The 26,238-nt window shown below is 40.9% G+C and overlaps 1 protein-coding gene across 3 annotated transcripts in view; it reads left to right on the top strand.

Annotated features, from left to right (window-relative positions):
• The window catches only part of LOC132786385 (uncharacterized), a 65,779-nt gene extending 43,427 nt beyond the window's left edge, over positions 1–22,352 (top strand). For all 3 annotated transcript variants that reach the window (XM_060792900.1, XM_060792899.1, XM_060792901.1), the window contains 5 exons: positions 9,045–9,229; positions 10,378–10,469; positions 10,713–10,823; positions 19,704–19,973; positions 20,042–22,352. In XM_060792900.1, the coding sequence (XP_060648883.1) occupies positions 9,076–9,229; positions 10,378–10,469; positions 10,713–10,823; positions 19,704–19,973; positions 20,042–20,419 (1,005 nt within the window). In that variant the 5' untranslated portion in view covers positions 9,045–9,075 and the 3' untranslated portion in view covers positions 20,420–22,352. The remainder of the gene's footprint in view (positions 1–9,044; positions 9,230–10,377; positions 10,470–10,712; positions 10,824–19,703; positions 19,974–20,041) is intronic.
• Positions 22,353–26,238: the final 3,886 nt, after the last annotated feature.

Below are 26,238 nucleotides of genomic sequence, written 5' to 3' on the forward strand. Positions count from 1 at the left end.
CGCTTCCGTTTTCTATTATGGCGTCTACACACCAGCTCTGGCAGCGTAATGTGGAAAAACAAAATCATAAATTCCTAATCAAATAAATATGAATACTTTTATCCTTGGCTTACATAGCCGCCGCAAAACTTTCGCTCAATAAATATGCCAAATGCAGAAACATAACTTCAGTTTAAGCTTGGCAAAACAAAGCCAGACAACAAAGAAGACGGGCAAAGACTTTTCCCACATGTATCCGAAAAGTATACAAAACTTTTTATGTACTTGGGGTGTAGGGGCCAGAGAGAACTCGACAATAAATTAGCTAAAATTAAATTAAGAAACGCTCTAATTAGTGCGAATATCGTTGGCAAATCAAATTAAATGCAGCCACTTGATGAGAGCCAAAAGCAAAACGCAAACAGAAAGAAAATGAATAGACAAGAGTTTGGTTGGCGTTGGCTTCAGGCTTCAGCTTTAGCTTTAGTTTGGGGGCTTATGGGTTTCGGTTACGGGTTTTGGTGTTGGTGTTGGGGCCTCGGTTTGAGGATGTCATTGCAGTTGCTGCTAACTACTTTGAAGCTTTGCATGTCACGCAAGCGTCGGCAAAGACAAACATTAACCCCGGAACGGCAGAGGCACGCTTCAATCTCAGCTGACATTGTTGTTGTGGGTGTTGTTGTTGTTGCTGGTGTTGTTGTTACCACGCATCGTGTCGCCAACAATGTGGCAACATAAAACTATTACCACGACGACATGAACACAACTCCTAATTACCCAGGGATTTGCATTTGTCTTGTGGCATGCACACACACACACACACACACACACAAACACAGACATATAGCAGTCATGCAAGCTTGTGTGCGTGAGTGTGTGAATGCTTCTTGTGGCACGTTGGCATCATAAACGTCTCTTATCTACTGCGTCCTTTTCTAGGCAATGCTCATATCATTTGGCCACGCCCCAACGACAAAAACCGCCCATCTCCTGTCTGTCGTCTGTTCTTTCGCTTACACTCCTTTCATTTCTTTTCGTTTCGTTTCATTTCGTTCAGTTTCTATACTTTTTTTTGCTTTTTTGTTGAGCTGCTTTCTGCGTTTTTGCGTTCTGCGTTTCGTTGCTGCGGCAAGGCTTCTTTCATTTTATGGCTTGTCTTGGCGACGCTGCCGCCATTTTCTTTTCAGTTCATTGCTGCCATCGCTTTCATCACTTGCCGCTTGCCGCGTGCCGCTTGCCACTTCCCAGTCCAAGCCAACTTACACCATAGAGATGCGCCCTTACTATTAAGTCTGAATGTCATTAGCTTGTCTCGTTTATCTTTTAATGAGCGTAAAATAAAAATCGCTGAAGTATGGAGTGGGGGAGGAGAGGGAAACATCCTAAAGAGGCTTTCAAAGCACCAGCAAATTATCAAGGCTCTTAGACAGTCTCTTACACGCATATTATATCCAAACATGGGATCTATGACAAGAGTTTAACTAGCAGAAAGTACTGTCAAGTGCTGTCATTAGATTCTATCATAATCGAATTTGACGTTTGACTACAAAATTTATCCGATTCAATAAGCTCGACTGAGCAGCAAACTTCAAGTTGATTTCATTAAACTTCTGATGTCATTCGCCCAATGTTTATGCAACACTCAAGTGTGTTTCAAAGCACTCTTAAAGTAAAGAGAGAGGAGAAGAACGATTTTCCTTGTTTCGTCTTTCCACTATCATTTATTCATCTAATTGGACATCCTTTTTCTTTCGCATTGCATATACACTGCATTATCAATGCGGACAGTTTTTCCGATCTGGTGTCCCTTTTTATTGTCTAGCGACACAAAATTTCTTTAATATAGATGTCTCGTGCGTTTCGTTTCGAGTGAATCTTCGTAAATCAAGTATACGCACCGTCGAACGCCAACTGTCCAGCAATATTTCATCCACTTATTCCCAAGCGAACTTTGGTTGCCATCTGCCCACTCGTTGTTTTTGCTTAAGCTGCCACTTAATCCAGTCGCCTCTCGTCCTCCCCTTCCCCTACATTGCCACTTTGCCACACATCCCCTGAGTGTTTGCGTGCGCACCGGGGCACGCGTTTTTTCGATGCTGCCACTGGCGTCGTTGCCGTGTTTGGTGTAGCTGTTGCTGTTGCTGTTGTTGGATTGCTGTAAGCCCTTAATTAAATATTAAATACGCCTAATTGCGCATTTCATAACTCAGGCAACGGCAAGTAATTAATTATTTAAGTTAAACTAAATTGAGCTGAGCCAGTCACGACACACTCACAAAGTTTCCTCCCCGCCGGTGATGTAAATAAATATCCACAAAAGTGGAAAACCTGCCAACTGCTGTTGCTGCTTTGGCTGCTTTTTATACATTAAGATTTTTAAGGATGGTGCTGTAAATTTTACAGGCGGGCCTCACAACTTGGTAAAAGCAAATCAACAGCAACAAAAAAGTTATTTGAATTTAATTTACACACATGAAACGAACTCGCACAACACACAACAATGCCAAACTGTAAACTCAATACTGTAAACTGTAAACTACACGTACGAATTGCGCCAGAAGCGTTAATTATGGAGCACGGCACGCGTTTGCTATCATTTCCTTACACAGAATTTTCTTTTGAAGCTGCCAGCTCGTGTAGCAGAGAGTGCTTAAATTTCCTGCTGATAATCTGCGAACAAGCGTGATTAGCTCGACGCACAATCTGGCAGACATTTTTGGCGAACACGTTGCTTAAATCATTGAAATTGGAGCCGAGAAATCACAACAATGCCCCGTCCATTGTTGAGCCACAATTTGCACAACTTTTCAGTGGTTAGAAAACTTTCACACAGTAAAAGATAGAAAGAGTCGAGTAAAAAGAGTGTGACTAATGGAGACAAGGGGAAATAAGAACCAACAACCAGAGAGTGAAGAGAAGACTTGCCCCAAAAACTATTTTCATAAATAGCAGCGGACAGCGCCAAATGCAAACACAGTCGGCCAGGCCCGGCGACGTCTGGACTTCGTCATTGCCTTCTCTCTAGCTCTCTCTCTCTCTCTCTCTCTGTCTTTCTGGCTAAAACTCCTGGCAGCCATTGGACAGTCAGCTTGAATCCTTTAAGTTTCTTTTGTTCACAATGTACTAATGCCCGTTTTTCACTGTGTGATTTATCGGTTTCGAGGTTCACAGTTCGAGTTGCAAATGCATTTTCCGTGTTTGCCCCATTCCCCAGTCCAGTCCAGTACAGCCCAGTCGCATCGAGAACTCAAAAGTCCAAAGCCCAAGCCAGGCCGCAAGCCAGTGAGTGGGTCGTGGGTTATATTGCCATTCCAACAACTAACTAATACAAACTTCAAATAGCTTTCGTCCCTTCAACAGCGTATCTGTGAGTGGGTGAGTGCAAACTTTTTGGCTTTCAAAATGTCAACTCATTTGAGCTCTTTTTTTTGTGGTACCCTTCGTTGTTATAATAACTTTGTGATACAGTTTGCTACACAATGAGCAACATCCTTTGTCCATTCGAGTATGCAACAATGCTCCTATTACGTACTTTCACATTCAATGCATTAACAATCATTCCTCTTCTTACTATCTGCACTTTTAACAAGAAATACTAAGCGAAGAACGGGAATGACATAAAATTATTGTTGAAAGCATTTCAGGATTAATTTCAGCATTCAGCAATTCTCAGCAGCATATTTCGAGTAGTTAATTAAACATACAAAATTGTACAAATTGCTCAAACAATATTTAAATGAACAGAGTACAAATTAAACAATTAAGAAAGTCGAGTATGCTCGACTGTGAGATACCCGCTACCCATTTTTGATAGTAATAAAACAGTACGGTATTTTTCTGAAAATATACCAATCTAATATACTGCAAAAAGAATAAGACACGCCAAAGGCAAGATTTGGTATATACTACGCTCTAAATATTTCATAGGGTGCAAAATATACCAGATTGTCAGCCTGAGCAACACATAGTAAGTCAACGTATTTTCTCATACAAAATTATTTCTTTAAAATTTAAAATAAACTTGATCTCTTATAGTCTCAGAGCTAGGTATTCATACGGAGAGGTAATAATTAGAAAGACGAACAGACGGGCACATCTATATTGTCTCGACTGTTGATGCTGATTAGGAATATATACTTAATGTGTTTGGAGATGCCTCCTTCTGCCTATTACATTCTAGGCACAAAGTTATAATACCCTTTTACCCAATTGGTAGCGGGTATAAAAATGTAACTGAATCGAAAAGGTAAATCTACAATTGCATCGAAACAAAGTTGAGAGTAAAAGTACTTAATTGTTGCAAAATAACTTTTCCAATCAAAATTTCGAGGTCTTCATTTGCAAAATCAAATTATAATCGTTGAATACTATAAAATGCCCATAATTTGACACTTTCTGCCTGCGGTCTTTCAGCAATAATGTTTTGCCTTGAGAAATGCAATTAGCAGACAAAGTCGAGGTCGAAATGGTAAACCGCGTTTGGTACTTGATTAAATATTGATCAGGCGGCATTTTGGTCTAACTGTGATGGATGGCAAATATTTATGGTCGAATTGAAGTGAACCGGAGATAATTGAAGGCACATCACGAGATCCGTTTGTGGTCATGCTTGTTTGGCTTTATGCTGCGGTGACCAGAAAGTCAACAGCGGGCCAGAAACGGTGATGGGATTTGTGGTGGATGGGCGGGGCAGGCATGCATAGCACACGCACGCAAAATGTAACAAAAGTGACACTGCTCACTCATAAAAGAAATCAATGTCCTTACAGGAAGTGCCTTGGCAATTTGCAATCCTTTGTGTCATTACACAAAGCTTCCGCAGTATCCCGAAGCTGTTGCCTGCAGCGACACGCTGCTGCAATCAAAGCGATTCGAATCACCAGAAGTAGCAGCAGCAACAGCAGAAGCTGAAGTCGAAACTGGAGCAGCAGCAGCAACCAGCGCATTAATCCTTCATTGGCAATCAAGCGTCCTTGCCCTTGTACTTGCCTTTGCCTTTGAGAACGAGAACCTGTGATGAACTGTGTCCCTAGAACGGAAGTTGTAAAAACGCCAACGCCGCACAAAGCAAACATAGAGGGAATATTTGGTGCCTGGCGCCTGTCGGCTGCTGGTTGCTGGTGGCTGCTTTGCTTTATTCTTTTTTAGCTCTAGCTTGCTGCTTGGATCTGCTAACCAGTGGCACGGAACCGATTATAGTATTCCGTATTTGGATTGAGATTTGCCTGGGGGCATTCGTCAAACGACGCAGCAACTGGAGCAATTGTTTCGCCAAAGTTTCCGTTTGGTATTCGCTTTTATTCATTATGCGCATCTCTCGCTTTCGTTCTCTTTCTCTTTTCTTTCATTCAACCATTGTGCGCTGAGGCTGGGGCTGGGGTATAAACACTGATTGATTGATTAGAGGCTCAAGCTTCTATAGTCTCAGGGACTAAAGGACTGATATCGTGTGTGGCAGCCACACACTGACTGAGAGTCTGAGTGTATGTGTGTGTGTTTGTGCCACTAAACCTAATGAGAGGCCCTTGAGCGAGTGTCGCATCAATCAAACGCGCATTTAGCGCTTTATATAAATAAGTATTTATTTGTATGTACAAATGTACATACCGAGTAGAATGCACATACTACTACATGTCAGCAAAACGATTTCTCTTGACTTGCGATTATTGTTTTTCGAGTAGGTGTGTGCTTGGCTGACAGCTGGCGATTAACAAATGAATCATACTTATAAGTGAATGATTGCCCTCACCTCCCTCCCCATCATTTCTTACAGTCACTGCCAACTGCCCCTCAAAAGATTCTTAACTAACGCAACAGCTTTAAGTCTTAACTAAAGCCAGGCATCTCTAAGCAAGCCAATTTCAACTCATAGAGGCGATACCTATCTGCAAATTGGCTACGTGGCCGACTTGAATGCCAGAGATTGGCACGAAACGAGCGTAGACCGAAATCAATAGTGAAGCCAATAGCCAACAACTAGGGAAGCACTTCTGTCACTCTGCTGGCTCAGCATTGTTGCACGTCATGGCTTCCGCAATGGACACCGGTCAATGTCCACTCTACTCAGCTTCAGCTCGGCTCTGACAACTGACTTGGCACTGTCTCTCAGTCAGTCAGTTGAAGCGGACAACAAGTGAAACAGCTTTAAGGTTATTGTGCTCGACTAGAAGATACTTAAATTAAGACGTAGTTACTAGATTTTTGTTACCAAATATGTTGTAGTAATTTATAAATAGTTTCGATTACAATGAATAGTTTAATATACTCTCTTTATGAATGTTGGTTGTTACAGGGTAGAGCATCATTTCACTTTATCAAATGACTTGGCTGCTACTTTCATGCTCTTAGACACTGGAGAAGTTTGTACATTCACATATCGAATGTACATTCATCGCCCACTCCAGTGCTGACACGTCGCTTCATTTCGCTCTCTCTCTCTCTCTGTCTCAAATCTTTTCTCTCCTTCTTACACTGTCACACTAGCAATGTCCTCATTATCAGTTGAAATGTTGTCAATCACGGGATTTCGTTTGTTTTGTTTTGATTTGACTTTCAATTGAATTTCTCATTTGAATATCCCACGTTATCGTTGTCCTTGTCACTGGCATTCAAAATCCTGGGCATATCTACAGCACCGTTAAGCTTTCCACAACTTCCGCCGCCTGGCTTAACGCTTATGATGAGTTCTCGCTTCGCTTATTGGTAAAATGCAAACTTTCGACATAAAAAATTAATTTGATTTTTTTTTTTTTGGGTCGTTTTCCTAGCGTGCTAGGATTTGCGTTAATGGCGCCATAATCAACTGTTTTATTACACTTTAAAAAAAAGTTAAGCTCACACACAGACACAAACACAGAGACACACTCCGAGTCATACACATACACTTTGCGAGAGCTGCTTTTATAGAGCTTAGCTGTAACTTTTTTTTTAATTACACTTTTCGCATTTTCACATTGGGTTCGGCCTAAAAAGAGGGCAAAATAGAATTATATTCAAATTGAATTAAATCGAGATTTATTGAATTGTTAAACACCGAATATTGTTCCCATTTCGGTTGCCATAAAATGGGTTCAAATACGTGACCAGCTAAGTCCAGAAAAATAATGAGTTTATGCAGCTCTTAACATTGCCACTAATATTCTTCATGAATATTTTATCGGTACAAAAATTGATTGAACCAAATTTCTTGAAACTAGTAATTTCGTAAATTTTCCATGTTCCAAATTGTTTTCTCTATGAAATCAGTCTCAAAGAATTTAATATGAAAGAGAGTGCACTGAAAAAATTCGAACAAAATTAGCGAAAGCGAGTTATAAGTTCCACAAAAGGCTCGGGGACGGCAGTCAGTCAATGGCGAAGTTTATGTTTGTGATCGAAAATTTTAATTAAAATCATAATGAAATAATTGAGAATTTTGTTGTTATAAAATTTATGCGTAATAGAAATTTCGGAAATTCCCATGGCATGAGCAATAACAATAGCAGCCAGCCAACAATAACAATCATGCCGGCAACCGAACTGAAAGTTAGAGATGGGGGCACTAACTGGAAACGTGAAGCTGAAGCTGAAGCGGGTTACCGACCACAAAAGCTGGTCCATCATAACATAGAGATGACTTCATGAATGCTGGATGGATGCATGGGAGACTGTGAGGCGGCCAACAATAAAGCAGAGACATTAAAGTCGAAATGATGACCCGAACTTAATCGACTTGCCTACAATAATATTTAAATTTAATTTAAATGCTCACATGAGAGCAGGCAAGCGTGCGAGCAAACAAATCGAAGGATGTGTGGTGTATCTCAATATGCAGGACAATTTGCGAAACGATATGGTTGTAGTCGGTGTTGGTGTTTGCTTCCTGTTTGAAGCTGAAAGGTCTCCCTCGATGGGCCTGCAAAATGCACAGCTCGAAGCTCAGCAAGTTCTATGTTAGTTGGGTTAATGGTATTGGTATTGTTGTTGTTGCTGTTGCTCATGCCTTTCGGTTTTTGCGGCAAAGGGACAATAATTTTAAGTCTTTCGCTTAAAAGCACAAAATGATTGGAGAGTTTCTTAGCCAACGAGACCCAAACCGATGCCAGTCTAATGGCACTTTACGTATTGTATCGGTGTGTGTGTGCGTGTGTGTGTATGATGCTGTGTTTTTCTGAAATGCTATTTAAGCTACGCTCGCCAGCCACATGTTTATGCTGTGCTTAGAAAATGGAAAATTGGAATTGCATGAGCTAAATAACTACAGTAAGCCCTGGGCATTGGCTTGGGCCCTTAAGTCCCTTTGAGTTAATGCGTTGATATCATTATTAAATTCCCTTGTTGGCCATGTGCCACATTTGTAACTTTTGACCATTAGCTTTTGTTTTTGTGGCCATGATCGCACTGTGCAGCTACAAGAGTATGCTGTTGCCTTTGCTGTTGTTATTTGAGGTCTAATTGATACAAGAAAACATCAGAGCAACATCAGCAAAAGTCGTCAGCAAACTTACAATTGCAACCAGCAGCTTGACAATTGTTTTCCAGTTCTGTGGTCAGCTTTCTCTCTCTGCCATGTGTCTGTTTGTCCATTTGTCTGCCTGTCTGTTCGTCTGTCACACACTCACACACATACAGATATGTGTGTGTGTTCAATCTATTTCAAATGTCACACACCGTTTGTTACTCGTCGTCAATTGAGCTGCCATTGCATTGAAACTTGGGCTCACGCTGCGTATGTGTAATGTCATTTTGCGCACACACAGAACTTAGTACTATCTCTCCTCGTGTATTGCTTAGTTAAAGGTTTTTGTCTTACTGCAAAGTTTTTAAGCACGTCGAATGGCAAAAAACTTGCACAGCAGTCGTGTCACTTGAAAGCCTTACAAAGCTGTCATAGTTGCACAAAAGCACAAACGGATGGACGAGTGGGAGAATGAGAGAATAAGGCGAGTCGAGGCAATTCAATATGCTGTAGCGGCAACTTTAACAAGTGGCATGGCCAGTTATCAATAAAGCATGATATCATCAGCTCAAATATGACTTGCAACTTTTAGTTAAACATGCGTTCCACTTGCTTCAACTCTTTGCAGCACAACTCAAGCAGCAGCCAACACAATAAAAATGGCTAAACTAGAAGGAGAAGTAAGCGATGGAGGAGGAGCAAAACGGAAACGAGCCTGCATACTGAGATCGAGACAGGGCTTACCTAGTTTGCATGCGCTTTTCAATGTGCTGACTCTGAGCTGCATTATAATCTCCGATTTATTACTCAGCGGTAAGTATTACGTATACGTAATATACGTAAACGCATTGTGTGCATGATGGTCAGTCAGACTGGGCTTTGCCTATTTCCGATTCCATTTCTATTCCTCCCCTTTTGATTGTCCGATTGAATTTATTATGCCAACTGCATACGCAAATGTGGTTAAAATTGATTATTTAATTTGCCAAATGAGCGTTAATATTATGCATTGCGCTCCACACCCGCACACGAATGATTACATTAATTTATGCATGCATATGAGTGTGTGTGAACATTCGTTAAGCAGTCAATTTATAAAATATTACATAAAATGCAAAAGCACTTGCACGTTACGCAGTTGATCTGCAAACCAACACATTTGATTAATGTTGGTTTGTTCAATTAAAGTTGCCATAATTCGGCCTACCACATGGCGACCGAGCAATTGAACTCGTATCTCAACTCTACGAGCAGCAGTTTATTATTGCGACCACTGTTGCAACATATAAAGGATTATATGAAATGAACTACAAGTCGAAAGACAGCCGTTGATTGCTTTACTTTTAATCTAATATCTAAGTGACAAATCAATTTCAATTTCTATCAATTCAATTGCTCACTCGCCATTTCAGTTGCGCATTCGACTCGTTAAATATTTAAAATACAGCGCCACATTTTTCAATTAAAGGTGCGAAGAAAAAATACAGATGAATATGAAATAAAAAGAAATAAATTGCATTAAATTCAAGCCAAATTCGATACATACACAACAATTGACGGCGCACAGTCGATAGTCGACGGTCGGCATCGTTGGCATTGTCGTTGCCGTTGCATTGTCATAAATTAACATGCAAACGGATCTTTGCCCAGACACCCACAATTCCCGATCCCCGAACGTATGTAATTAAGTTTTTACACTCGTGCATAATCGAATTCAAACTGTTGGCTGCAGCATCATCTGCTCCTTGAACTGCAGCGCTCAACGGCTCCAATGTAGGCCAGCAGCCAGAGCCTCTTAAACGTATTGCAGTTCATTAAGTGGCCCATTATATAAAATGGGGAATGGGAATGGAATTGGCAATGCCATTGCGTATGCGAAATGGAATTGAGAATAAGAATGGCGTAAGCTGCTTACTTTGCCAACATACTTTAATGTGTATTTCATTTGCAATTGTGTACAGCCCATGGACTGAAGGATCTGAAGATATTCGTACCGGAAGCTGTCATCATGGGCAATGCAGCGACATTGTCTTGTCAATATGATTTGGAGCAGGTAAGTGAGACTTCCTTAGCGGAGGAATCGAGGGAATTCCTAAAGAAGGATCGAGATGGTAGCGAGACGACATTGTCAACGTCAACGGCTTGCTTAATTATTATAATTACTAGCACTTTGTCTTCGTTGTCCTTGTCGTTGACATCGTTGTAGTGTTGTCGTCTTGCTCTTTCTCGCTTCGTCTTGGCGTGCTGCGGCTGCTATCCATTCACACTTTTCATTAACGCGACTTCTTCTTTGTAGGCGGCGTTGTATTCGGTGCGCTGGTATTTCAACCAGGAGGAGTTCTATCGCTACGTGCCACGCGAGGCGAAGCCCACATTAGTCTTCCTCGTCTCGGGCATTAATGTTGATGTAAGTGAAATTAAGTATTCGCCCCTTAAGCCGGGTCCAGTCCAAATATTCTTCAGACTGACGACGATACACAGCAACGTTTTACATTCGTTTTCGCAATTAAATGAACAAATCGGAGGAAAACAATTTCGTAGATTGTATAAAACACGAGCACATGAGCATTGTTCTGAACCAGTTTGCATTTTTACAAAATGTAAAGGCGAAAACATTCAAATATTGTGTAAATATTTATTTAAATATGGACAATGGCGACTGCTGCGGCGCCAAATACTGCCCAGAGCAGTAACAACACGCGGACAACAATAACTATAATAACTAGAAGCATATACAACTTGCTCTTTCTCTCTCTCTTGCTATTCTTTTCATCTCTGTCTATCTGTTACTAGCATTTATGTACAATTTTTATTTACAATTTTCGGGAAGTGTCGCGTTTGTATGCGCGTCTGTTTGAGTATTGTGTGCCGGCACAATTGGTAAAGTGCGACTACAACTAACTGAAATATTGCGCAATGTGCAAAATAGTTTATGGCGCGGTTGGGAAGCAACTGAAAGGACGCCACCTCTCGTTGAATACGTTGCGCATTCATGTTTGCATTTCTACCCTGCAATAAATTACAATCCTGCGGGGTATATCCAAACAAAACTAACAGCTACATTTTGTTTGCCCGTAAATAGAATTATCACATAAAAGGAAACTTTTAGCCGAGCTTACTTTAATTCACCAAGAGTGTTCTGCTCTGTGCGATACTCATTAATAAAAATAACAGCCGCAAAGTATGCAATAAATTTGTGGCTGAGTGTACAAAGCGCATAACGACAACATTTTTCGGACAGCATTCAGATATTTTCTCAGCCCCGAGTGTAACATGAAAGTGTTCAACACTATTTGTGTTGCATTTGTTACTAGTGAGATATAGTTAAATTACTATGTTTACTTCCCTCTCCATAGCCAGAGTTCAACATTTATTTATTGCTTTAGTACCTATCATCATTCGGCTATAAGAATAAATATACCTCAGAGTACCCTATAAAACGATGCAGGCGCGCAAAAAAATCGCTTGTCGTATAATCATAAATAAATAAAATTGAATTTGCCATGAACAATTTTTTGTTGTTGTAAACGAAATATAAATTGAAAACTCATTCGTCCGCACATAAAATTTCCAAACTCATTTACCAACACTCCGAGCAGCATTTTTCAAATTCACAAGAGGGCGATCTTAAATAATAATAAATAATCGCATAAAGAGGGGCCATTGGCGAACGTTGAAGCAATGTTTGTTTTATATACCAAAGCGCAGCAATGAGAATGAAAACAAAAGCAAAACGCACGCTTATAAAAATAATTTGCCATCCAACATCCATATTTTCTCTCAGTTTCCGTCTCATTCTCAGTCCATCTATCTCCCTCAGTCTCTTTGTCTCATGGAACCCAACTGCCTCGACAAAGGGGAACTGGTCACATCAATCAACGAGAGTAGCAATCGGACTTGATTAATTTGCTCTGATTGTGTCTTTAATTTGCACTCTATGTGGTAGCGAAAAAAGAGAAGAGCAGAGCAGAGAAGAAAAGAAAAAGGAAGAGAATTAAAAAAGGGAGAAGACCGTAGCGAATTGGCGAATACGAGAAGCTCTGCTCAAATGTTAATTTCCCACTAATTGGCATTCAAAAGCATTTTCGCACTAATTAAATATTTCGATTACAGTTACGCGCAGAAAGAGAAGACAAGAGCGGGATAGGATGAGGCTGTGGGATGAAAATTTTTGGGGAGTTGGCGGTGCATGTTAATTATATATATTCAAGTATTGTAAGTTGTATATACACTCGCTTATATAGTTGATTTTTATATCGTGGTTCATATGGCCAGCGAATTGGAAACTATTCAGAATGCCTTCATTTGCAATGGCATTGGAGTCAAGGCGTAAATTGTGTTGCCTACTTATTGGGGCCTGGCGGCAGAAGTGGAAATGCTAAATTTTAATTTAAGCAAATTCACTTGCCGACATTCTCTGCTCTCTCTCCGTCTCCTTCTCTCTGCGCTTTATTCAAGTGCATATATTTTGTTCTGTTCTGTTGAAACTGAAGCGAACTACTTGAGATGCAATGAGCTATGAACCGCAAAAGGTGAAAAGTGACGGATCAGAGGAACAACAAGAGTCATGGAGAAAAGCTAGAGAAGAGAAGAGTGTGGCAAAAGGTGGTTCATTCCATTGGATAATGCAAATGATTTAGCAACCGTGCACTATGCAATTAAGTTTGAAGGTTACTCGCCGCTTCAAACAGCAAAATGCTGGCTGTATTGAAAGGCAAAGGCAAGTTGCTTTTGCGAAAAGAAGCAAAAAAAAACAAATATCATCGCACGCTTGCCCCAAGGCAACGAATCGAAATGAAGCACCACGTTTTTCTAATTTACATTGATAGCTGCTGTTGCTGCTGCTGTGGCTGTTGCTGATGCTGTTGCTGCTGCTGTTGCTGCTGCTAACGATGGCAGCATTCAAAGGCCAGTCAGACCACAAATGCAAATTGAAATGGAATTTTTAAGTTATGCCAAGGCAAATACAGTGCACTATAAAGAGGAACAACTCATCAGCCTAGAGAGACTACACTATAAGAGACCAGAAAGAGACCAAGAGTGAGTGTGCGAGCGAGAGAGAGAGAGAGAGAGGGAAAGAGAGTAATGTGGGCGAAACTGTGGCAAGTGCCGTAATTGAGATTAAAACATTATAACTTGACTTGTTTTACTTTTGCTAAATCATTTCAAGCAGCTAAACACGCCTAATGAGAAAAGTTCAGGCCGTGGCCGCCATTATGATTATACACATGTATATAATATTTATATAAATGCATGTGAGTGCGAGTGTGTGTATGTGCTTGTGTGTGTGAATGTAGGCGGACCACATAAAGGGATGAGCGGGCATTCATGCTCGCACTCATACTCGCTCTCGGGACAGCACTTGAATGGCAGCTGCTTCTGCTACTGCTGCAGCTTCTCTGTAGCTGACATGCGATGCACTTGTGGGGCGTGGGAGGCGTGGCAGCACCGGCCGACCGACCAAGTGCACTCCTGTCGTCCACTTGAGCGTTATTGGAATGTAAATGTATGCATATTAAGGTGTGGGACGGCTGCACGACGCGTTTGCAGCCCCCGCGACGCGTCAACAAACTTCAAAAGTTATTCACATACGAGTCGAGCTCTCCTTCTCCTTCTCCACTTCCCGTCCCTTTTTTGTATGTCACATGTCAATTGCTACAAAAAAAAAAAACAACAACGACAAGTCAAACAGCTCGGTGGCAGTAATAAAAATAATAATCATCATGTTAAATGTAATTAAATTTTTAATTTAGAGCTAGCGCCAGCCACGTTGACAATCTTCAATTAAAACACACAATTACCAGGGCCGCCCGCTGCGTTGAACCCCAACCAGGCGGGATGTGAATGATGGAGAAGAGCAGTAATGAGGGGAAGATGAGCAGAGAAGCTGGGACAGTTACAGGAATAGGATATGCAAAGTGCTCCAAAAGTTTTGCGGCTTATTCATTGTCCGCAGCCATATACAAAAAACATAATAAAAAAAAACGAACTGTAAAATGCTGAAGCGAGCAACCAACAAACGAAGGGTCTCATCCTGCTGCTTCTAGTGCTCCTTCAGTGTCCTTGTCGTCGGCCTGCCCAGAAATTTGTGCCCCAAAAAGTTTTTGCACACTGTCAACACGGAAGGAATTATTCCGCATTAAGTTTGTGGTAATGGCGGCGGCAGTCACACACCAAGTGTCCTCTGCTATAGTGTCCTGGCTGGCAGCGTAGTTATTCCTGTTGTTGTTGGTATTGTTGGCATTTGCTTTTAACATTGTTAATAACCCGACACGCCTCCACCTCACATTTATGCAGAGCAATGTGCCCTTAAAATTAATGCACTCGCCGGTGCTGCTTGCAGGAAGAAGACGGACTCCAACTCCAACTCCAACTCGAACCCGGCAACAGAAGTGGCCAAAAAACTTTCGGACCTGCGAGTGCCAGTTTGTCCTGCTGCTGCTCCCGGGGGTGGGGATGAAAAAGCAGAGGTCCTTGTGGGCAAAGGGAAGGCCCACAGTTTTGACTGTTGTTAATTAGATGCACACTGCGCGCCACGGCGGCTTTGTCGTCATCGTTGGCCTTGTAAGTCGCGAAAGTTTAATTGAGCACTGGACGGACTATGATACATTTCTGTGTGCGCTGCAGATTATACTAAAATGTAAATTAATTGAAGCCTTTAATGTGGCCAAGCAGCTTTACAACACTGATTCATGCAAAAAGGGTGAAACAAATTCCAATTTGTATGTGCGTGATTACCATTTCAACTCACTTTTATGGCGCATAATTAAAGATACCACATGCCTACATATGTACACAAAGTTGGTTTGCACTCAAGGAAATCCATTAGGTTAATAAACTATTAATTTAAATTTTGCGGAGAGCCAAAGAACATCATATATTATGATAGCGTTGGCATTCAGATAATCTTGTTGCCTGCCCACAGTGCTCTTCATTAAATTATGGCTGGCAAACTGTCTGTTATATTTATTTGCCGACTGTCGAGTGCAATTACCATTATGCAGAGATGCAAAGACAGAGACAGAGAGCAAGAGAGAGAGAGATGCTGCTCACAGTTGCATGCCACATACTTCATGTTGCATTTGTTCATTTGTTGCTGCTGTTGTCTGGCGGCCTTGGCAAATATTTTTGACAAATGGCAGCAAATAAACATAATAAATAAAAAATACGAAATGCATTCGAGAGCAGCACAAAACACATACACACACACACACGCAAAACAACAACAACAACACGAGTTCGTAACTAGCTGGGAGTCTGTCCATCTGCCCATCTGTCCATATCCCAGCACAATACTTCTTTTCGGAAAATGGAGAATGCAGAATGGCGAATGGCAATGCATTCACATGCGGCGTGTGCCGCCGTCGTCGTCGTCGCCAACAATGAGCACAATAAAAAGCCATGCATTTTCCAAACACCAAAAATTGTTCACAGCGGCGACAACAACAACAAATGCCAATGGGTAACAGCTCAGCCAAACAGCAACAGCAACAGCCAGAGCAACAGCAACGACAGCAGCAACAACAACAACTGAAAGAAGAACAACCGCACCGGAAACATCTCATTCACTAAATTTGTGGTCGGTTTTTGCCAAGCGCTCTCCGCGTTAGGCAGTCGAAGTTGTGAAATGCCAGCGGGCAGCTAGGAAAGGGAAACGGGAACAGGGAACGGGGAACGGCAATGGGAACAGGCAACAGGGAACGTGGAATGGGGAATGGTAACTGTGAATGTTTGTGGGGTGGGGGCGAGTGGAGAGGGAATTGGAGCCGCCAACGCGAGCGTTGTTAGTTCCAGCAAAGCTCGAGGCAACGGAAATTCGGAATGACATAATACGTGCCCATGTGCATGTGTGCATAAATGTATGTATGTGTGTGAGTGTATATGTATGTGTATGTGTGTATACAGAGTGTGTGGCTGGCTGGCTACCGCGACTTGAGTTGATACAGCAATAATTCATAAAGTGTTGCATGCAAACGAGGCTGCAGCTGAGCCACACACACACTCTCATACATGCAGCCACAATTATATGCTTGTGCATGTGTGTGTGTGTGCGTAACATGCGACAGAGCGTTGGCAAAATTAAAATTGCTGCACAACAAACAGCGGAAACTCAGCGAGGAGCCGACAACAGCAACAGCAAACGCGAAGTGCAGCTGCAAAAGTGGCGGAGTAAGGAGGAAGAGGAAATAAAGGGGGAATAGGAAGAGGGGGGAGATCGGAGAGGCATGAGCAATGAAATTCATTGTAATCTTACAACTCGACGCTGGCTGCTCAGCCGACGAACCGGTTTTGCAGTAAAGTTATTATTTCATAAAGCCAGAATTATTGAAACAATACTTTACTCTCGCACTCACTTACACACGCCTGCACATGTGTGAGTTTGCTACTGTGTGTGTGTGTCAGTGTATGTACGCTTGTCATGCAAAATTGCGCTTTAGTAGCATAATTTTTTTATGCCACATTGTTGCAGCTGCGGCAACTAAAGCAATATAAAATATAAATAGAAATTAAAAGCCAGCAAATAAATGAAAACAGGAAAAAAGGCGAAACGACAAAAACTTTTTCACGACAAAAGCAACTTGAGTCGAGTCGAGTCGAGTTGAGTTGAGTTGAGACGAGTTGGGCATACATATATACATATATGGAGTATAAAATATAGTTAGTTATTGTTGTTGCCTACGGCCTGGCGGCAGTCGCTTCATATGTGTAACTAAAACGCATGTGTGTGAGGATGACTGTGATTCGACCGCCCATATAATTCCTCAAAATGGCAGACATTTGCGTTTGTTTGGCGCGCTTCCTGGCGCTGCCACTTCCGTTTCCGCCAGCCACGGAGCACGGAACAACAAAGTCGCATGCAATTAAATAAATATGACAACAACAGACAGATAGACAAAGCAGCGAACAGCGAGATCACTAGAGAGTGTGTGTGTGGGAGGAGAACAACAGACGGTTGAATGAATAAAATAAATAAATGTATTTATTGAAGTATGTTTGATTACACAATTAACGTCATATAATTCATTGAATGCGTTGCGAGTCCCCTGCAGCTACTGTGGCAATAATCAAACTTTTAATCCTCTGAGGAAAAGCATTTTATTACAATAAAATGTTGCAGAGCTTTGCAAACTAATCGCATGTAGAACGAGCTGCACTCTTTGGCAATTTTATCTATTGTGAATAATCAATAGTAAACAATTTTATTTCCGATAAGCTTGTGCCAAATACCTTATTCATCCATTTTTTTACTTATCAGATAGCATAATCCTCTTTACGGTAGATACAATCTCTGGCCATGCAGTAACTTCGAAGTTTCGCCCCCTGTTTGGTATTAAACGAATTTGTTGCAGTCATAACTTGTGCTCAACTGCTGCAATACTAAGCTGCATTCTGTGGCATTTCGCATACATTGTGGCAAACAAATACTCACACATTCACAGACCACAACACGCATACGTATACGCACACGCATACACGCACATGCATATAGAAAACGTTATCAATACGCTTCACATTTGTTTTCATTTTACGATTGCGTAACGAGATCAACGTCGACAAATCCAAAAGCCACTAAAACCACAGCCCGCAAGGGAGAAAGAGAGATAGAGAGAGAGCAAAAGCGAGAGCTCAGGCCAGAGCAGAATCCGAATCCAGAACCGATAGCCCCAGACCCAAGAGCCAATACCAATATGCCAAATAGGGGCCGCGAGCGCCAAATCAGCTGTGGCTCTTTCAATGGCAATGCCAGAGTCGAGTCGTAGGTGAATGTAGCTGTGTAGGGTGGAGTGGGATGTTGCACCCTTATCGACAGTATTATCTACGAATGAACTAACAAAAACTGTAAAGAAAGAAGAAAAAAAGCACAACACAACACATGGCCGGAGCCGGGGCCATGAGCAGCAGCAGCAGCAGCGCGGCAACTAAATAGAAAGCTAGGAGAGCATTCGCTAAAGTGTTGAAACAATCGTAAAAAGCAGTTGGGTGCCCGGGGCCACAATACAATACAATGGCAAAGCAAGGCTTGCTGACTGGCTTCGCACTCGGCAGGCACAACTGGTAACTGGCAACTGGCAGCTGGCAATTGGCAACCCGGCAATCTGGCAACTGGCAGTGCCAATAACAGAGCACAGAAGAGCCAAGAGCACAGCACAGCGGATTAGTATGGATGCAAATGAACAAAGCAACTGCAGCGTCGGGCGGCATATGCAAAGCATAAAAGGGTTGTCTGCACTTAAATGCAAGGCCCTCAGATCCGCAACACAGCGAAACAACACACATGTTAATCGTGGCTACTGCAGCCGCAACTCTCTCTTCTCCCCTCTCTCGTTGTGGGGGTGTATTCAAGTGGATTTCGAGCAGCATACGGCGCTCGAGTTTGGCTCGAGTGGCCCAACGTTTGCTGCCAATTATCAGCACAAATGCAAAACAGCTACAACCAAAAAAAAAAAAAAAATGAAAAGAAATTGAGGTTGAACAAATCAGAACGCTTCAGCGAATATTGCATGCTCTATACAATTACATTCCCTTTACTAGAAGGGAACCGTCGAGTGTGGTAGACATTAAGATACCCGCTACCCATTTTTAAGAAGTGAAAAACAATGGGTTATTGTTTTAAAAATATATCTAACAATTTAATATGCTGAAGAAATACTAAAGACTACCTGATGATGTTTTTTGTATATGAATACACTATTAAATAGTGTTGTATTCTTTTTAAAATATCCCTAAAAAAAATTTTAAATAAAATCTAAAATATACCAATTGATATATTTAGTATATGAATATACTATTACGTTCAGAGTATAAAAGCAACTAAGACTCGACTGCAGCAGCCGTTGTTTGTCATATACTTTTTTTTTAATAGATTCGAAAATTTTTATAGCTCTTTCTCGTATTATCTCTGCAATCCAGAGGTTCAGATCGTCTCGGCTGTTGACACTAATCAAAAATATATAAACTTTATGGTTCAATGATGACTTCTTCTGCCTATTACACAAATTTGCTGGAAGCACAAAGTTAAAATACCCTTCTTTCCTATGGGTAGCGAGTATAGAAATTCTCCACTTGTGAGCCACTAAATTCCGTCTCTTAAAATACATAAAACCGAAAATTCCTTTTATTCCACGAGAATATAAATTGCTTAACAACAAAAAGTTAAATAAAATGCTTAAATCAAGCATCTAACATTCAACCACCGCAAAGTGAATTTTTATTCACTATTAAACAACAGAGACTTGAGTCCGAGTTTTGTTTTTTAATTGAAGCAATTTCTGATTGCATTTTGCAGCTCGCCAACTCGGATGCGACGTCTGTGACTCTGAAAGGAGTCACCCGGGAACTAACTGGCAGCTATCAGTGTGAGGTGTCAGAAGATGCGCCACTCTTCCACACAGACATTCGGTCTTCGCACATGCAAGTGATTGAGCTGCCCAAAGACGATCCAGCGATGCAAGTGGACAAGAAAGTAATTGGCGTCAACGACAACTTCAAAGCAGTGTGCACAGTGGGTCCATCGTATCCGCCGGCGAACATCACATGGTACATCAACGGACGAAAGGTAAGTAAAAGTGTAGCAAATTTTGTGTGGTCACCAGGTGCTCATTACGCCTTGCCACGCCCTGACAGGTATACAAAACGCCGCTGCAACGCATCACACAGGACGCATTTGAGGGTTCGACCACATACTCCTCGCTGGAAATCTATCCACATAGCCAGGTGTTGCAGGGCTTCTTCCAGGCAATGCCCAAGTATCAGACCAGTATACTGTTGCTCTGCGAGGTCTCCATACTGCATGTGTTCCACAAGAACGTGCAACAGCGCATCGGGCTGAGCAGTGCGCCGCCGACGACAATTTCACCCAATCTGCTGGGCCTAGAAGGCTCGAAGCGATATGCTAATGGCGATCCGGATAATTCAGCGCTTACAGGTGCCGCCCAGTGCAGTTGTAGTGCTGTCGGAGTGCTCGTTCTGGCGGTGGCCACTCTGGCAGCAGCTCAGCTGTGACCAGGACAACACACAGCAGGAGGCGCCACATAAGCCAATGGTCGAGTTGTCGGGAAAACACACACACATACACAGCCATTGCTACTGCTGTCATTGCCAGGGTGAAAGGCAACAACAACAACAACAACAATAACAACATCAGCTCGAAGCGGTCTGCCCTTAAAGTGTAATTAAAAAAATAACAAATGCAAATAATGAACAAATGTGCGGCAAGCAAAATTATAATAAAAAACGCAAATTGCAAAACAAAAAGAACGCAAAAAAAAGAGAAAACTACAAATAAAAATTAAAAAAAAGCACACACACACATAAAAAAAAAATGTTTTCAAAACGTTGGCGTGGTTTGCGTTGTGAACGCGGAAAAAAGGCATGTCCTTGTGGGTAACCCTTTTCATTTCTGTTGTTATTGTATGCTTAACAAACAAGGAGGCCATGGTCGAGTATTTCAAATTAATATTTGCCGCCACACACACACAAACAAAAAATTGTTCAGATTATGATTAAAATAAAATTATTTTAAATAACCTATTACAAATTGCAACAAACAAAAAATGCTATATGCTGAATGCAAAAAAATGATTATGTAAGCCCGACGGTAAATAAATTGCGCTCAGAACACAGAAATCAGGTCGAAACTATACAAAAAATAAATGTGTTTAAATAAATATTAAAAAAATACTCAATGCGCGTGGAGTGATGTCAAAATCCGCAAGGAAAATACAAATTGCAAACACAAAAAAAAACAAAAAAATGGAGAAAATCAATAAACTAAAATCAACAAACTCATGCACTTGCAAAGTAAAAAAAAAACGAATTGCAAACTAATTTACATAACAACAATTAATTATCGTAAGTCAAAAAATAATTATATACTAAGTACACCCTACCCTCCAACGACCGCAGCCTAGAAACATAAGCTATGTAAATAATAATTGTAAAAAAAAACATACACACACAACACAAAAAAAAACAAAACGAAATCAAAACAAAACCCCAAAAGCATAAACAAGACGAAGGCAACAACAACAATAATTACGTGCTATAATATGTCGCACATTAAATAAATTAAACAACAATTAATTAATGTTGGAATGAGAGCCCCCACTTATGACATACTCGTAACACTTATAGTACACAAACAATAAAAGCCAATGAATAATTTTTGATGTGAGTAAAGTTATTTTAATTGAATTGAAGCTGTTCGCATTGTGGTTTATTTGCGGTACGTCGTTTTGCCTTTTTTGGTTTGTTGTGAAATTGTGAAATCTCTTTGTTAGCTGCATAAGAAGACCTCTGTTTTTAGACTAAAACTTAATGTACGATTAAGCTATAAGAATAAAACGATAACACAAATGTTTAAAATAACTCAAAGCTAATGAATTTAGTGAGTAAATGTTAGTTGAATAATAATACGGGCATTACAAAAGATAATTTAAAAGCAGGATAAACTATAAATAGGATTAAATATACAGAGGTTTATGCGCAGTGGAAACTTCTTCTACAGTATGAGGAGATAAATAAAGCATTTATATAAAACATTTTCAGAGTTTTGAAAGCTTTAAACTCTGCACTACGCATAAACCTCAAATAGATATATGTACTTACATACTTAGAGTTACAGTGAAGGAATCGAATCAAAAGCAGGCAAAACCCAGTTGTAAATCAAAACATAAAATCAAATTACAAAATGCAGTCTTGCAAGGCCACATTAAAATGGAAAATGAAAACTAATAGAAACATGTAAAATCAAACTTAACTACAGGTAAACAAACGTAATAAATAAAGATTTATAATGAAAACTTAAACTTGAACGAGAACATGAATACAAAATAAAATAAAACAAAACAAGAATATATATTAATAACAAATAAAAAAGAAAAAATATGCATAATTATAAATAAATTTACGACATGTAAGAAATGCCAAAACAAAAGATTTCAGAAAATCAAAGCACGCCATCAAACAAATAAACAAACAAACAAAAAACACGCCAACAGCGTAAGGAACTTAGCTCAAAATTATAACGATAATGGCAAAAATTATATGATGAAATAAAGAAATAAAATAAAATTAAATATAGAAAATGTGTTTTGCAATATTTAAAGCCTGGGGTTAACCAAAATCCACTCGAGTCGCTCAATTAGCACAGAATAATATCTTGGCCAAGAGCTAGAAGTGCAGGAGACCAAACAAGCTGTCATATCACACAGCCGAGGAGTATTATGGCCATTTATGTACATGGTATAATTTGGGCAATAAGCCGGGCCCGAAGCTCAAGCAACTGAAAGTAAAGATAGCCCAGTGTCGGCATGGGCCAACACGTGCTTCAACATGCAGTGGCATCTGCTGACGCAGGCGGCAGCAAGTGCTAAACAAACATGCAGGAAGCAGTCTTAACACGAGCGAAACAGAACAGAACAGAACAGAGCGAACGCACAGCAAGTCGTTGCTAAGGCATCTGCTCTCAGTCAGAGTATTTGCCACCTCCTGTGGCCACCTCCAACTCCATGCTAACGTCGCCTTCGTCGTCGTCTCATGTTTTGTAAATTAAGCAAACAAATTAAGTGCACTTGGCGCACGGGTCTCATACACGGGACTCTTGCTGTTGCGCTCCGTGTAAACACATTGTGATTGTAACAAAGCCGTATATCAAAACGCTCTCACACTCACTCACAAACAGGGGTCGCCCTTGAGAAGCTTTGCCTCCCACAGCGCCCAAGGACACTGCTGCCGAGGGGACCCCAATGAACGAACCAGATCAGAGCACAACGCAGCATGTTAGTTTGTCTTAATTAGCTGCCATTGCCGTTGCCGCAGCCCGTGCTCCAGATTCGAAACAGTCGCTGCAGTTGCACACAGCCACAGAGAGTGCAGTCCTGGTGGAGCGCAGCCATCAGTTATAGACACACTAACACACAACCCCATATGGCTTACCTGCACCTTATATTTACGATCCATTGGTTGCAGGCAAAAAGCGGCGGCAACTTTTCCAACCATTTCCCACATCCCATGCGCTGGTCCATAACAGTCATTCTCATAGCGCTACTTAAAGTTTTCCACGTACGCATATTTCGATGAGAGCGACACAGCAACAACACACATACACTCACACACACATTCGATGTACGCGTGTGCGTGAAATGAAAAGGCAAAATGTTGCCACACACAGACACACACTCACACACTCTGGGATTAAAGAACATGTGCCACATCTAAACGGCACGCTGTGAAGTCTGTGAACTTTGCTGACACAGCGAAAAAATTCTTATCCCGGGTCGCTGCTGACAACAACGGCTAACTGAGCGTATACGCAATAGGCTCTTGAGCAAGGACTAAGCAAACGAGTGAAAAATCCTTGATAACAGCAACAGAGAAAAAATTTCAAGTGCTTTTACTTGACCATTTAAATTTGTCCCTTTTTTTCGCACTCTTGGTCTCCTATTTTTTGTTAAGCGTGAAGTTTGGATGATTTTCAAGGGTGCTCGAAAAAGGGATAAAAAGACTAAATTTCTTAAATAAACGATTAATTTTATAATTTACAACAACCGAAACCGAAAGAAACTGCAAATATATTTTTGCCCAAAAGCAGCATAATTTAATATGTATGCATGCGCGTATGTTTAAGCTGTCGAGTTGTTGTTTTTAATGCTGCGCTGGCGGTGCTTTGCTATTATTGATTACAACACAACACCATCCGCTTCGGGGAATTAGGGGGCCACAAATCCTAATATCAATCCCTGGATGAATTCAAAAATGTAGCGCTTATAATTAAATGCGTATCGGGCTACAAATAATGCAAATACGCCGCAGAGTGAGAGAGAGAGCAAAAGCAAAATGAGTTGCATATTTTTGGGAGTATTTTGATCTGGGACTAGGAATGTTTATGTTTGTTTTACGGCTCTCAATGGGGCGTGGCTGCGTTGAATGATTTGGTTTATGGTCGTTGCATGCATTTAACAACAACAGCAGTATATGTAGTACGATTGTTGTTGCTGGAGTTGAGCAGTATATTGGCTGGCAGGACTCGCGAATCTAAAAACATTGTTAAAATGCAGCAACATTTGTAGATTTATAGCGCGCTAATCGCGGCCAACAACACCAAATGGGGGCTGAGGAGGGGCGTGACATTTTAGGTGGGCGGCAGTCGTTGCGATGCCGTTCCAAATTGTAAATTGTAATGGAAATTGAAATGCAAATGCATGGCCTGACATTTACGAGTACAGCAGTCACTGACAGTACAGCAGCGCAGCACAACAGGCAACGACAACGACAACATCGAATGCAACAACAACATCGAGGCAAACTTTGCCAAAAAGTCACCAATAAAATGTTGCAACTAAATGCGGCGCCATTGTCGTCGTCGTCGTCACTTGGCAGGCTGCGTCGGCTTTTGGCTAGCATATTTTCAATTTGTAAATGCAAAACAAGACGCTTCTGGCCACGCCCACAACAGCCAAGACAGCCTATAAATTTTACAAATTTCTTTCCACTAAGCTATGCAATTAGTAAGAGAAACCATTTCTAAAAATATACTATGTATGTATGCAACTGAGATGGCTCTGCGTAGCCAACTCGCGTAAACGCTTTACAGCCCCTTTAGCTGTCGGAGATGCGCCAAAACTGTTGATGAGCGTGCTTTATGACACTCCAGCAGCAGTACGACGCCTTGGACATGCAACTGACGGCCACGTGATGAATGCAACGCATAGCGACAGCGATGACAGCAGACCATAAATTCCGAATACGATGTTAAGCAGGACGGGAACAAGGATTGGCTCGAAGATGTGATGATGACTCTACGTGCACACACTGCAGACTTTGATTTCGATGCCGGTGATCGGGTGTGCTGCATATCAATATGCGCTTTGAAGGCAGCACTTGGTAATTTGGCATGGAACTATAGCAACTGAAAAACTTAAAGTTGAAAATCTCATAGAACGAATGGTAAACTGTTAAAACTATTATTTAATGTGTCCCAAAAAGGGAATCTAATAAATAGCATATTTTTGAACTGAAATTCTTTCATTATAAAATGCTAACTTTTTTAAATAAATAAAGAATATATTTTTAAACTGAAATTCTCTGATTACAAAAGCTAAAGCTTTTTGGTCAAATAGCCCGTCTGAAAAAAAAAACATTCTTAAACTATTTTAATCTGTCTCAAATAAAGAAAACGTTTTTAAGCTAACTTTTTAATGCAAATTATATTTCTGTCTTTGTGCAAATCATTTCAATCGCAACTCCCTCGTGCATATTCACGAAATCAAAAGCATTGTCTACTCCAGGTAAACGAAGCTTTTCACTTCACAGTGTCAATTATCGTACTCTTAACAAATTGACTTTGCTTGTTGTGTCAGCCGCTGTTTAGCTTTGAAAATTGTTGTTAATTTTGCATTGTATTAAGATCAAATCTGCTTACACGGGCTTATAAAAACTAAGCAGCCAAGCTGAGAAATCAGCCAACCCTTTTACACAACTCTTTTACAAATTGCTGTTGTTTTCTCTCTCGCTGTTGTTGCCAAGGGCATCGCCAAGATTGTTTTCAAATCAGGCAACACAGCCAACAGCAAAACCCAGTTTTCAATGTTTTGCTACAGTTTATTATTTTTGTTCATCAGCTGAGTCTGAGCCTTCTTCTTCATGCCCATAGAATGTTGTAGACACATTATTCCCCCAGCTACCTCGTTTGGCTCTTCAGCTGTTGTTTTGAGCTAACTGAAAATCCTTTTGTAGCAACAATTTGCAGAGCATAGATTAAAACTTTTAATTTGCTTTTAATTAATTAAGTTGAAAATCGCGGCTAAAAGTCACTGGAACTT

The sequence above is a fragment of the Drosophila nasuta genome, chromosome 2R (assembly GCF_023558535.2).
Source record: "Drosophila nasuta strain 15112-1781.00 chromosome 2R, ASM2355853v1, whole genome shotgun sequence".
Lineage (NCBI taxonomy): Eukaryota > Metazoa > Arthropoda > Insecta > Diptera > Drosophilidae > Drosophila > Drosophila nasuta.